At 48.4% G+C, this 12,576-nt stretch overlaps 1 protein-coding gene across 2 annotated transcripts in view; it reads right to left on the bottom strand.

The window, feature by feature from the left end:
- The window catches only part of CD99L2 (CD99 molecule like 2), a 56,019-nt gene extending 48,661 nt beyond the window's left edge, over nucleotides 1–7,358 (bottom strand). For both annotated transcript variants that reach the window (XM_035113263.2, XM_035113264.2), the window contains exon 1: nucleotides 7,057–7,358. In XM_035113263.2, coding sequence (XP_034969154.1) covers nucleotides 7,057–7,129 — 73 coding nt within the window. In that variant the 5' untranslated portion in view covers nucleotides 7,130–7,358. The remainder of the gene's footprint in view (nucleotides 1–7,056) is intronic.
- Nucleotides 7,359–12,576: the final 5,218 nt, after the last annotated feature.

Genomic DNA, 12,576 nt, shown 5'->3' with positions numbered 1-12,576 from the left:
ACTCAAAAGCAGAGCCTTCTCTGGGGTACCGTAGAATGCCCCCCTCACTGTTGTCTGACTCAACTGTTGCCTTCAAGAAAGACATAAAAGCCTTTTAAAATTATTGTTCTGCCATAGCTTTTACCTTGGCTTTTAGCGTGCCTTGTGTGGTCCTCAATATATTTGTACTTTTTCTTTAACTTTATATTCCTGCATTGCAGGAGGTTGGACAAGATGACCCCTGGAATCCCTTTCCAACTCTACGATACTTTTCAGGGTGGTTTGCTTGAAGTCTTCTTTTTTATATAATAATTAAAATGTTGTTATCCTTCCATTCTGTCCACATACATGAACCCCACTCACCTAGTAGAGGCATGTGGGTCCCCCCCAAAGGAAATATGGCCCTATGACTGAATTTCCTTTCATATGTGAAATTGTTTTAATTTTTTTAAAAAAAATACAGTCATACCTTGGATGTGGAACGCCTTGGTACTTGTAAGTTTCAGAACCTGAACGATCGAAACCCGGAAGTGAATGTTCTGGTTTTCAAACATTATTTTGGAAGCCAAAGTCTGATGCGGCTTCCGCTATTGTTTCCAGCGCACCTGCGCAATCGGGAGCAAATTGGAAGCCGTGCCTTGGTTTCTGAACGTTTCCAGAACACATTCTGTTCGAAAACCAAAATATGACTGTATATGAAATTATTTTGTTTTAATCTATGAAACTGTTTTAATTGTTGGTATTTTTATTGATAAATCACTTAAGGTGTTGCACAGGAACATATAAATGATAGGTAAATAAATAAATAAGGTTCCCTATCACTGGTCTAAGAGAACCTTCCAGGCCAGAGAAGTCCACAACCTGGGAGCCACCACTGAGAAGTCCCTGACTTGGGCACAAAGTCACTGCACCTCAAAGCTTGTCCAACACTGAGGGCCGAAGTGAGCAGGTAGGTCCCCCATGGGAGGCAAAGGCCCTTTAGATATCCTGATCCCAGACAATATATGCCTTTAAATCGTTCAGACCAGTACTATGAATTGAGCTACCGGTATGAAAGGAAACAGGAAACACCCAAAGACTCAAAAAGGCTCTTACTAAGATATCCTGTAGCAGTCGGGTAAAAAGTAGGTCTATGGTGTACAGACATGGGGTCACGAAGAGTCGGACACGACTAAACGACTAAACAACAAATGGTGTACAGACAGAAGCAGGCTCAGCCAACTTCCGCTTTCAGGCCAGCTGGGGTGAGAATAGCTGACTCGGAAGGGAAATGTAACCTAGTTTGTAAATAACCCATTGCCGGTGTAAGGGTGACTCCCTACAGGCAGGCAGCCCGCATCATCCTGACGTCCACCTCGCCAAGCACAGAGAGCAGCAGTGGGTCTGAAGCAGCCGGGGGGGGGGGGGGGAAGAGACTCGGAGGGAGAGAGAAATCAGAGTGAGGAACAATGGGAAAGCTCGGGAGCGGAGAGATGCGGGCAGGAGCTCAGGGATGTTGGGAGAGCCCTGTCACCGACTGCTCGGGGAGGAGACTGAGAGGGCATCGCTCCTTCCGGCGCAAGAGTTAAGGAGAGCACCGCGACGCAGGTCAAGGGGGAGGCGTTTTGGGGTGTCCCGACTACTTTGCTGGCATAGGAACAGACGTACGCCATTGCCGGATTCTGATTCGGGATGAGGGATCATGTTTTAAGCTGTCTCTAGACTGTAAATAGCTTGCACAATAAACATCTTTAAAGACAAACTGGACTCAAGCGGAGTTACTCTAGAGTAGCCACCATGACCCTCTGACAGCTGGCTACAGGCTCCAGCTGTTGTCACTGGCTCCGGTTCCTCTTCATCATCACTGTTTCTACCTGTTTGTTTGCAGGACAGAAACCCAATGAGCAAGCAGGCAGGGGCACCTCCTGTTCCTCCTTCTCAACACCACTATTCTCTATGATAGAGCAAGAAGCAGGTGACCAAGCAGGTTGCAATGGTGGAGTCATAGTTTGATCCCCTAACGAGGACTACAACTCCCACCATCCACAACTGGTTTAACTGATGGTCAAGGATGATGGGAGTTATAGCCCAACATTATATATGAAACCGAAGTTGAAGAACAGCAGTGTAGAAGAAGTAACATTGCTTTGCATTCTATGTGGGACCACCTTTGGTCTTTTTGTCTGGAAACTCCAGCTGGTGAAAAACACTCCGTCTAGGCTGTCGATGGGGCAGACTATTGCCAACACGTTAACTCCAGTTCTCAAACACTTTCAATGGCTCCCCATATACTACTGGGCGAGGTTCAAGGCTATTGTGTTAATTTATGTCATTTAACAACTTGGGTTCAGGATAACTCAGGGACTGCCTGATCACTGAGGTCTTTGGAGGAGTCGCTGCTAGGGCTCCCCTATGGTTTGGGTGCACGGATGCCAATAGCCAGTCATATGAACCATGTGCTCTATACTGTGACCCCAATTTGATAGCACGACCTTCCACTTGAGGTCAGATGGGCCCGCTCCCTGTTGAACTTCAGGTGCCTACTGAATGCATTTTTTTTTAATTCCAGCAGGAATGTTAACAGAATTCTGATTGTATAGTTTTAACTCATTTTTATTTTCACCATATTCAGTTCCACGCACTGATCAAGCATTACTGTAATTAAGCCGTATATGAATTCTTGAAGTAATGAGAAATCCAGCAGTGCTCTTACCAGTGGCCCCATGTAGGGGCGTGGGGCTTCAGCATATGCCAACCTTTGGCGCCAACCCCAATATACCTAGTCTCCTACTTGCAAGATACAATATGCTTCCAGGCATCCAGACCAATGTTTTCATAAATTTGAAGACTCGCACCTCTGTTTATTTCAGGCTTCTGATGTGCCACAACACCTTTTGTTGCTTATATGTGGGTTGGCAGCATATCTTGAGGTTGTTTTTTGCATTTGTATTGCAGTAGAAGAAAAACTGCTTGTGGAATTGTTTGCAAGCTTACCGAGACAGAATTAGGCTGGAGGGGAAACACAGGTGTACCTGTATATTTAACATATCCAGAGTAACTTATCATGCCTTATTCCACTGGGCTCCTCAGCCGAATTGAGCATCTATCTGTGCAAGGAATTCCGTGCCTGCCCATTTCATTCTGTTTAGTGAACTCTCTCCTAATTTGCCATGAAAACCCATTTCGGGGAGTTCACTGATTCTCCCTATTGTTCTCCTTTGTTTACTACCACTTGGTCTACACAGTCAGCTTTCCCCTTGCTTTTTGTGTACTTTTAAAACAAAAGCCAGTTTTAAAAAGAACTAGCTTAGGTAGGCAATGCAGCTTTGGAGCTGGCAGAAGGACAGAGATGAATAAGGGGATTTTTTAAAAAACAAAAAAATGACCCACACAAAGTTTGATTCCGATTTTCAGATGCTGCCTGTGCTGTGCACTAGAAATAATTTAGCAAAGTATTAATTAAGAAAAGGAAATGCAACTAATTATTTGGATGTCAAAGGCCAGTTCTACTACTCTGTTGCCCATTAAGAGGTGCAATTAAAAAACAGTTCTTCTGCAATGTTTAATACCCATTCCTCATCACCCAAATATTCTACCTGCTGTAAAGAGACGGTCTCTTAACCTCTTACAAAGCAAGAATTACCTGGGTGGAGTAACCTTCAGAGCTTTTCTATGGTTTGAAGGTTGAAGAAACTTTAGAAAGCCGTGCAGTGAACTAGCTCTGTAGACCATCTTCGCTTCCCTATCTCTCAAACTTGCACACCCAGCAGGGCTGTTCAAGAGGTTTCCAAGTCCCCGCTTTTAAGCTCTTAATCAAGAATCTGTTTCTTATGAAGAAAGGCTAGAGCATCAGGGCTGGGGGTGGACAAGAACACAACAGAGGTTTATGAAATTATGAATGGTGGAGGGAGAAAGTGTTCATCTTCTATATCATGATAACAAAACTTGGGTCCACCCAGCAAAACAGACTGGCAAGGAAGAAAATGGTTCTTTTTTACAACACAAAGTTGACTTGTATGTCACAGTTGTGAAGCCCTTCAGATGTGGCTGGGCTCAGCCCCACAGCAACATGGCCAAAAGTCAGAGATTATGAGAGTTGTGGCCCAAGGACAACAGGAGGACCACAGATTCCACATTACTACTGCACACGAGAAATTGAGCGACACTAGCTTAGATAGCAGACCTAGAATGAGGAGTTTGGTGCCCTCCAGATGTTGCTGGACTGCAGTTCCCATCATCCCTACATACTGGCCATGCTGGCTGTGGATCACAGGTTCCCAGTCTTAGACAAATTCATGGGCAAGAGGCTAATTAGAACTTTCCCAAGCCTGTTTCCACTTTCCCAAGCCTGTTCCCCCCACTGTTGAGGCCATCAGCTTCAAAGTCTTTTTTCTTTTAGCTCTGAGAGATACCTGGCTGGCTACTACCGAGGGGAAAATACCAAACTAGGTGGAGCTAGATGAGGAACCTGCCGCCTTCCAAATGTGGTTGAACTCTCAGCTTCCATTAACCCCTGCTCACATGCCCAATGGTGAGGAATAATGGGCACTGCTAGAACATAGCTAGTTGCCTAAGTAAGACCATTCACTGCCCATCTTGCTCAGTGGTGTCTAACCATTTCAGACAGGGAGCCTCCCCCAACCGTAACTTGAAATGTTGGGGGTTGAGCCTTGGGACATTCTACATGCAAAGCAGGTGCTCTACGACTGAGATGTAGTCCACCAACATCTGGAGTGCCACACGACAGCCACCCTTGGTCTAATCCAACTGTTGTGTATCTCAAACGCTGGGCATGTTCTGCAAGTTTCCACATCAATCATTATGGTAGAGATTCAGAAACACAAGCAACTGGTTTTAAGCTCTAAACATTTCCGGCCTCAAACACCTGAAATATTCCCCTTCCTTACAGATCCTCTCAGGTGTTAAGATCAGCAGAGGATGACCCTTTTGGTTCTACCACCTTCTGAAACTTAGGGGGGCTGTTCACCTAGGAGATGGCATTCTCTGTAGTAGCTCCTTTGTTGTAGACCTCCCACCCCAGAGTGGTCCACCTGGCACCTTCACTGTACAGTTTTTATCATATGCTGAAGACACACCTCTAGACTCTTGGCTTTTTGACACTTGAGATGTGTATTTTTGGGACCCACCTTATTTCTGTGATTGTAAGTTGTTTCAAACTTTTTTTGACACTGTGTTTTGATTGTGACAGCCCGTCCATGGACATTAGATAATGGACGGGTCATAAATTAATGATGATGATGTAGCTGCCAGTTCTCTACCAAATGGACCCACAGGACTATTTCAAGGCCTAAGAGTGGTTCCAGTTGTGAAGCACTTTACACTGATGAACCATTTTACATATACACCAAAATATGTGAAACATAACACACCTTCTATTCATAAGCTCATGCTGAAGCAGTTTAAAAAAACAAAAAATTAAAGCAAATTGTGACATTACATGCTAGCTGACAACCAATTATTACCTGCAGAGAGTTCTTCCAAACAGTTTCTACTAATAACCCTTATCCCTTGTCCCATTGGTGCTATTTGGGCACAACACAAAAACTTGGGACAACTTCTGCTCTCAAATTACAGCTCAATCTGACACGTTTTTTACTCAGAAGCAAGCCCGACCATGATGTTTAGTCCTAGGTAAATCTGCAGAAGATCCTTGATCTGAAGTGGACCTGTATGGCATACTGGAGGGCATTGCACTGTATTGGCATTTCTCTGATGAAGTCAGTTGACATAGAGGTAGTTGACAAAACTACCTATTATTTAATTCAGCGGGGAGGGGGATAATATACCTGTGTTTTTACCTCTCTAATGCTTACAGAAACATGAGATATTGTACATGCAGTGTCTTAAGAGGAGGAATACTTAAGAGAAAAGCAGGTCAGCATGGAGGAAGCCTCCTCTAAGTGGCTCACGAAGTGGAAATTAAATCAAGATTTGAAAATATATTTATTCTCAAGCATATTTTCCCTTCAAGGGAAGGGGGAGTATGAAAGCAGGCACTTTCCCACGCAGGAGGAATCCCAGTCTAGTAGGGAAGGGGCTGCTGGGCTCATGGTGGATCTATTGTTCTCCAGTAAGGGAAAGATTTCCTGCGGTATGAGGTGCTATTTGGGGGGGCTTCCCGACCACCCCTCCTCCTCCGAGGATGCCGGAAAGACAGGTTGGGTGCACTGTGATCATTTATCAGAAATTATCCCCTGCTGTTTAAAAAGAAAAAAGAAAGAGCAATGATAGTAGTGGAAGGTGAATGTGTCCCACAGGAGCGACAGGGCTGCAAAGATAAACGAAAGGAGGCTACAAAAGGCTGAGGCGGCTGCAGCTCCTGCTCTCCGTTTGGGTACGTTTCAGTCCAAAGCAGTTTGAATTGATTTGTCACGCCCACCCACCCATCACCTGGAGGATTAGCGGGGCCCTTCCCCCGGAGGCTTCGAAGAGCCAAATCTCGCCCTTGCTTGGAAAGCTGGTGTGATCTGCAGTCCTCCCCCAGCCCCAGCCCCGCCAGCTCTTTATGCAGCCCAGGCAGAGCACGCCGCTAGCCACAATAGAGGTTAGGGGAGAGGGGCGGGTCTGCGCCGATGGTTAGGCAGGCCCGCAGCCGCTTCTCCAGCCAAATGCGTTTTGTCTCACCTGATCTTTTATTTATAGAATTTAATTACATATTATTATTATTGTTATTATTATTCGTGTGTATGTACAGAGCGGAGGTGAGGGAGGGACTCATCAGCATCAGTGAGGCCTGGCTGCATCCAGCCACCGGGAGGGGGGCAGAGAGATCATGCGCAACGATGCAGACAGCCCAACCCAGACAAGCATGGCACGGAGCCCCCCATCTCCTGCCGTATGTCTCCCAAGCCGCGGGACGTGAGAAGAAGAATAAGTAGGAGCAGCAGGCAGGAGCAACGGACACAAAAGGAGCGCCGAGGCGACCGGTCTACAGTAATAGTTCAGGCAAGCCGGAGAGGAAAGGGGAGAGAAGAGCTTCGATGGCCAGGGGGGATCCTCTCCCCAGTATACTTGGAAAGCGCAACGCGGGCGGGATGGGCTGGTTGATTACCCTACCGGGAGCCCAATCCTGCTTACCTCTCCCGCTCAGGGCAGCCAAGGCGACAGCGGCGAGGAGGAGGAGGCGGGGGCGCCCAAGCTTCGCGGTCATTTCGGCTAGGAGGCAGGAGCGCGCGGCTAGGGCGCACGGTGCGGAGAGGGAGCTCCCGGGTCGACGTGGTGCAGGTGCCCGCTTTCAGGCGGCGGCGGCTTCCTTGGGCAGGCGGTCGGTCGGTTGTTGCAGCCTCCGCGAAAGATAGGGACGAGAGGCGCCGGCAGGAGCAGAGGAGGCGGCGGCGCGGAGGGGAGGAGCGCGCCGGGGACGCGTGGAGAGGAGAGGGGGCGGGACGCGGCGAGGGCAGAGGCGCACGAGTCGCAAAAAGGCAGGCCCTGCGTGGAGAGGGGCAGGGAGGGGGAGGGAGTAGGGCGGGGGGAGGGAAGAGGAGGCCGGAGTTAAAAGGGTGGTGGGAGAAAGAGAGACCGTCGCAGGAGCCTCCCTTGGCCCGGGTGGCTGTGGAAGGGCGGCGGACTGAGAGACCGAGAAAGAGAGAGAGCGCTAATTCTTTACGTATTTTACTTCCACCTCTAAGCTTCGGAAAGAGCCGGCGGTGTTTGGTTGCCGGCGGCTTGACCCTGAGGGACCCGACAGCCGCGAAAAGGGGCGTCTCCGGTCACCCGCCTTCGCTCTCCCCCCCCCAACCTGATGCCGGGCTGGAGGGGAGGATCAAAGCCGGAGAGCCACTATTTCCAGGGTGCAGGCGGGTGGGTGGGTGGGTGGATTGCTGGCCAGGGACAGGTTCTTCCTCCGCACTCCGCCACTATCTCACTGATAATTTCTCACGTTGTATTTCGCCCAAGAGAGCCATATCCATTTCTCCCAAGTCCCCGAAGCCGGACAGCTGTTTTCTATGTGACAAAGATCTGAGATTTCTGACAAGTAGCCTGTTACTGCAGTGAAACAAATGCGCATCCTTGTTGAGTTCCATCAGTGAACTTTGTCTTCTTCTTCTTCTTCTTCTTCTTCTTCTTCTTCTTCTTCTTCTTCTTCTTCTTCTTCTTCTTCTTCTTCTTCTTCTTCTTCTTCTTCTTCTTCAAAAACATGTAAATACAATACTGGAGAAATATTATAAGAGAGAGGCCAGAGGAATAAAGACCTCAGGGCTGCCTGTCGCTGTCTGATAATGGCAATGGATAACAGTGGAGAAGACCAAAAATAAAACAAAAGGACCACCCTTAGAAAAGGGTCATAAGAAAAGGGCTAGGGAGAAATTTGACTCAGTCCACATTTTAAGGCGAACCTACCTAATCTCCCCTTTCCAAAACAATGCACCAGCCGCAACACACCCACCCTTTCAAGATTCGTCCTTCTGCAAATAGGGCAGGGCAGTCCTCCAGTCAAGTAATGTAAAAATGCATATAAACCTGAAAATAGCATTCAAAAATGCATTATGTGAGGGTACACTAGGCAAAAATTAGGCAAAATCACATACAGAATGTGGTATTAGTATGAATTCACACTAATAGGGGGATGAATTTTTCATTAGGACTTTTTTTTTCAAATCACAAACTGGTGAAAAGGTGTAAAGAACTGAAGATTGGGGGGAGGGACAGGAAAATCAAAATGGTCAGATACACCCATCCAGCAAGTGGACAACAAAGGGGCTCTGCAACAAAATATTGCAGAGTGGAGTGCTGCTGTTCACTATTTCAGTCACCCTCTTCCAGAATGCCCCTTCCCCTTCCCTCTCTCCCCTATTTTTCCATGCACCTTCCCAACCTACATTCAGCTTTTCTTTTTAAAATAATAAATAATAAAATTATGCAAATCTTGAGGGTTTGCCTTCTTATTTCTCAAAGGGAGTGATAGGTGCAGCCTTTTTTTGAGACCAGTGAGGCCATAGGTGCTGAGATGTGCCCAACATTGGGGGTGGTGGTGGTCTGATATCACGCATGTGACACACATTGCGTCCGTGATTACTGTTGCATTTGGGAGAGGCTGACCAGGCACCCTCCCAATGCAACACTTGTGTGCCAAGCCGTGCTGGTCTGCAGGGCATTTCCCAATGCTGCGCAGCCCAGGGCAACATACCACCATGCCTCCTCTGTCCCCTCACAATTGGGGGGCTGAGCCCTGTCCCAGTGGACATGGAGAGGGGCTGTAGAGACCTCAGCCATGTAGAGTTGGCATGCCTGAATTAGGTGCCTATTTTTTATACATTACCACATTTATATCACACCATTCCACCAATAAACTCAAGGTGGCACGCATGGTTCCCTCTTCCCACCATGTTTTACCCCTGCAATAACTCTTTGAGGTAAAGGTAAAGGACCCCTGGATGGTTAAGTCCAGTCAAAGGGGTTGCGGTGCTCATCTTGCTTTCAGGCTGAGGGAGCTGGCATTTGTCCACAGACAGCTTTCCAGGTCATGTGGCCAGCAGGACTAAACCACTTCTGGTGCAACTGGACACCGTGACAGAAACCAGAGCACACGGAAACGCTGTTTACCTTCCCGCCGCAGTGGTACCTATTTATCTACTTGCACTGGTGTGCTTTCAAACTGCTAGGTTGGTAGGAGCTGGGACAGAGCAACAAGCTCACTCCGCCATGGGGATTCAAACTGCCGACCTTCCGATCAGCAAGCCCAAGAGGCTCAGGGGTTCAGACCACAGTGCCACCTGCTGTGAGTTAAATAGACTGAGAGATGGTTGCTGGCACAAGGCCACCCAATTGATTTGAACCCTGGTCCTAGCCTAGCAATCTAATCACTGCACCACACTGGCTCTTGCCATATGAAGTTAGGTAGCATTCCATAAGTGAACCTTTAGTGGAAAGTAACAAAAATGCAGATTACAACGTGAGAGAGTGAGTAATTAATAGAACACAATGATTCAGATGATATTGACAAGCATTCAGTGCTGAGGAAATCCATGATAAATGCCTGTTTAACCTTTCAGATAATGGCAACCAAGAGTTCTCATGGTAGAACAAAATATGTTGCATTAATAACATCTTGGATAATCTTAGAATCTTTCTAGCATTTCTTACAGGTGTGTAAGATAGGTTTACCAGAGGAAATCAAACTCATTTCGGAGTTTCATTGATAGTTTTCAGTTCCACAATAGAAGGGCTTTTTACATAAAAATGCAGAAGTGTAAATTTAAATCTGAATTCTGCACTTTTTCCTTTTTTGTTTTTAAACCCAAGAGACAAACACTTTGGGGTGTCTAGACTCCTGGATAAATGGGGCTGGTTAAAAACTGTAATATATATTCAGGGGCGTAGCATGGGGGGCGGAGGGGGCTGGGCACCCCGGGTTCCACACTGGAGGGGGTGACACTCGGTGCTCCCCAGCCCTTGCGACTCCCAAGCCTAGCCCCGCTGTGGTGGCGCCCGGTAAAAAGGCTTGCTTGGCCTTGCCGCGGCGGTGGCTGGCTTGGTTTGCTTCTTCCAGCTGCTGGGCAGAGCCGAGGGCTGGGCCAGGGCCTCTGCAGCTCTGCCCAGCAGGAAGCTTCGGCGTATCTGCCGGGGGGAGGGAGCACTGTGTGTGCATGTGGGCGCTGGAGCAGTTTGCTGGTGGCAAGCCGCTCCAGCGCCATGTGCTCGCGGCTGCTGCTTGGCTTGGGAGTCGTGGGGTGGTGGTGCCGAGTGTCACCCCCCTCCAGAGTCTCAGAGGGTCCCAGTGCCGTCCCTGCCAGCAAACTGCTTCTGCACCGTACGGGGATGAAGCCAAGGTCCTGTGATCGAATAGGTTATGACAGGCAGCCCAATCCTGCACTATGCAGAAATAAATTGCACTGTTCAAAATAGCTTGCTTCTAAGTAGGGGGTGGAGAAATTCAATTCACATTTTAATGAAAACCTACCCTCCCCAAAACACTATGCAAACAGGCAGTGACTATCTATCGAAATTCGCCCTTCTAATTTTGTGGTGCAGTTCTTCAACCAAATATTGTGCAGTATTAAAAATACAGTGCATATATTGGGGAAAAACCTCAAAAATTCATTGTTTTTTTTATTGGCAAACTGATGTGAAGGACTGAATAATGAGAAACTGAGAAAAGCCAAAATGGGCAAGCCATCTCCAACTCCTTGAAAGATTCTATCAACGGTGTCTCCGAAAATTTTTACACATCGCTTGGGAAGACAGGTGAACTAAAGCCAGTGTACTGGAAGCACAAAGATCACCAGTGTTGAAGCAGTGATTCTTCAACATCAACTTTGTTGGACTGGTCATGGTCTGGCTTACTATAAGACGGCTTCCTATGTTTCTGTGTCACTGCTCTTGAGCAGACGTGCCTAGGATTTCAACCCTAGTTAGTAACTGGCAGTCCTAGGAAATAAAAATAACCCAGCAGTTTCATGTAGATGTTAAACAACCTGGGGGATAAGATTGAGCCTTGCGGAGCCCCACATTGAAGGTTCCACAGGGCTGAAAAGCATTCCCCAAGTAACACCCTCTGGGGACGGCCATCTAAGCAGGACTGGGATCTCTGCAAAGCGGTGCCACCCACCCCTAGTAGTTGCTGAAGTTGCTTCAGAAGGATACCATGGTCGATGGTATTGAAACTGCTCAGAGGTTGCTCTCTAGACAGAAGTCATCATACAGGGCAACTAAAGCAGATTCTGTGTCAAAACCAGGCCAAAAACCCTGATTGAAATGGATCCAGAAAATCAGTTTCTTCCAAAAGTGCCTGGATCTGGTCCACAACCACTCGCTCCAGAACCTTGCTCAGAAAAGGGAGATTAGCAACTGGCCTGTAGTTAGTTAGGCTTTCTGAATCCAGGGAAGGTTTCTTTAGGAGTGGTTTTACCACAGCCTCCTTCAAACAGGCAGGGACCACCCCCTCTCGTAAAGTGCCATTGATCACCTCCCTGGTCCAGCCAGCTGTTCACTCCCTACTAGTTTTTATTAGCCAAGAGGAGCAGGGGTCTAGTGCGCAAGTGGTTGCCTTGACTGATCCAGGCACCTTGTGCACATCCTCGAGCCTTACCAGCTGAAACGAAAGCTAATGTAGCCAGGGGCGAAGCAAGGGTGTACGGTAGGTGCGGGCCGCCCTGGATGTCACTACTGAGAGGGGTGTGACAAAATGCTGGGTAGACCTAACTGTGGGGGCCTGCAGTGCACCAGAGCCACATGTCCCTCCTGGGAGAGACGCGGTGGCTTTGGCACACGCAGGCTCCACAGTGCGCAAATGGTCAACCCGGCACCTCCCCCCAGCTGTAAGGCAGCTGAGGGGGAGGAGGCAGGTAGACTCCAGAGGCCCCGTGGTGCGTCCCACCCCTGGGTGCACCATTCCAGGCACCAGAGCGGCCAGGGCCGTCTTAAGCTCATCGTGCGCCCTGGTGCAGGGATCCCTCGGGCGCCCACCCCACCCCCCCTTTTAAAAAAAGGGGGAATGAAAAGTTCTTACCTTCCCTGGAGGTGCTCGCGCCGGAAGGCCTCGGGGCTTCCCGGACCCTTCCGTCGGCAGCGGAGGCCAGATGGGTGCACCATGGAGCCAGCGGGGAGAGCCTCCCTGGCATAGCGTTAGGACCTGGCATGCTGGGCAGCGGGGGGAGC

Source organism: Zootoca vivipara, chromosome Z (assembly GCF_963506605.1).
Source record: "Zootoca vivipara chromosome Z, rZooViv1.1, whole genome shotgun sequence".
Lineage (NCBI taxonomy): Eukaryota > Metazoa > Chordata > Lepidosauria > Squamata > Lacertidae > Zootoca > Zootoca vivipara.
This window is presented reverse-complemented; position numbering and strand designations above follow the sequence as displayed.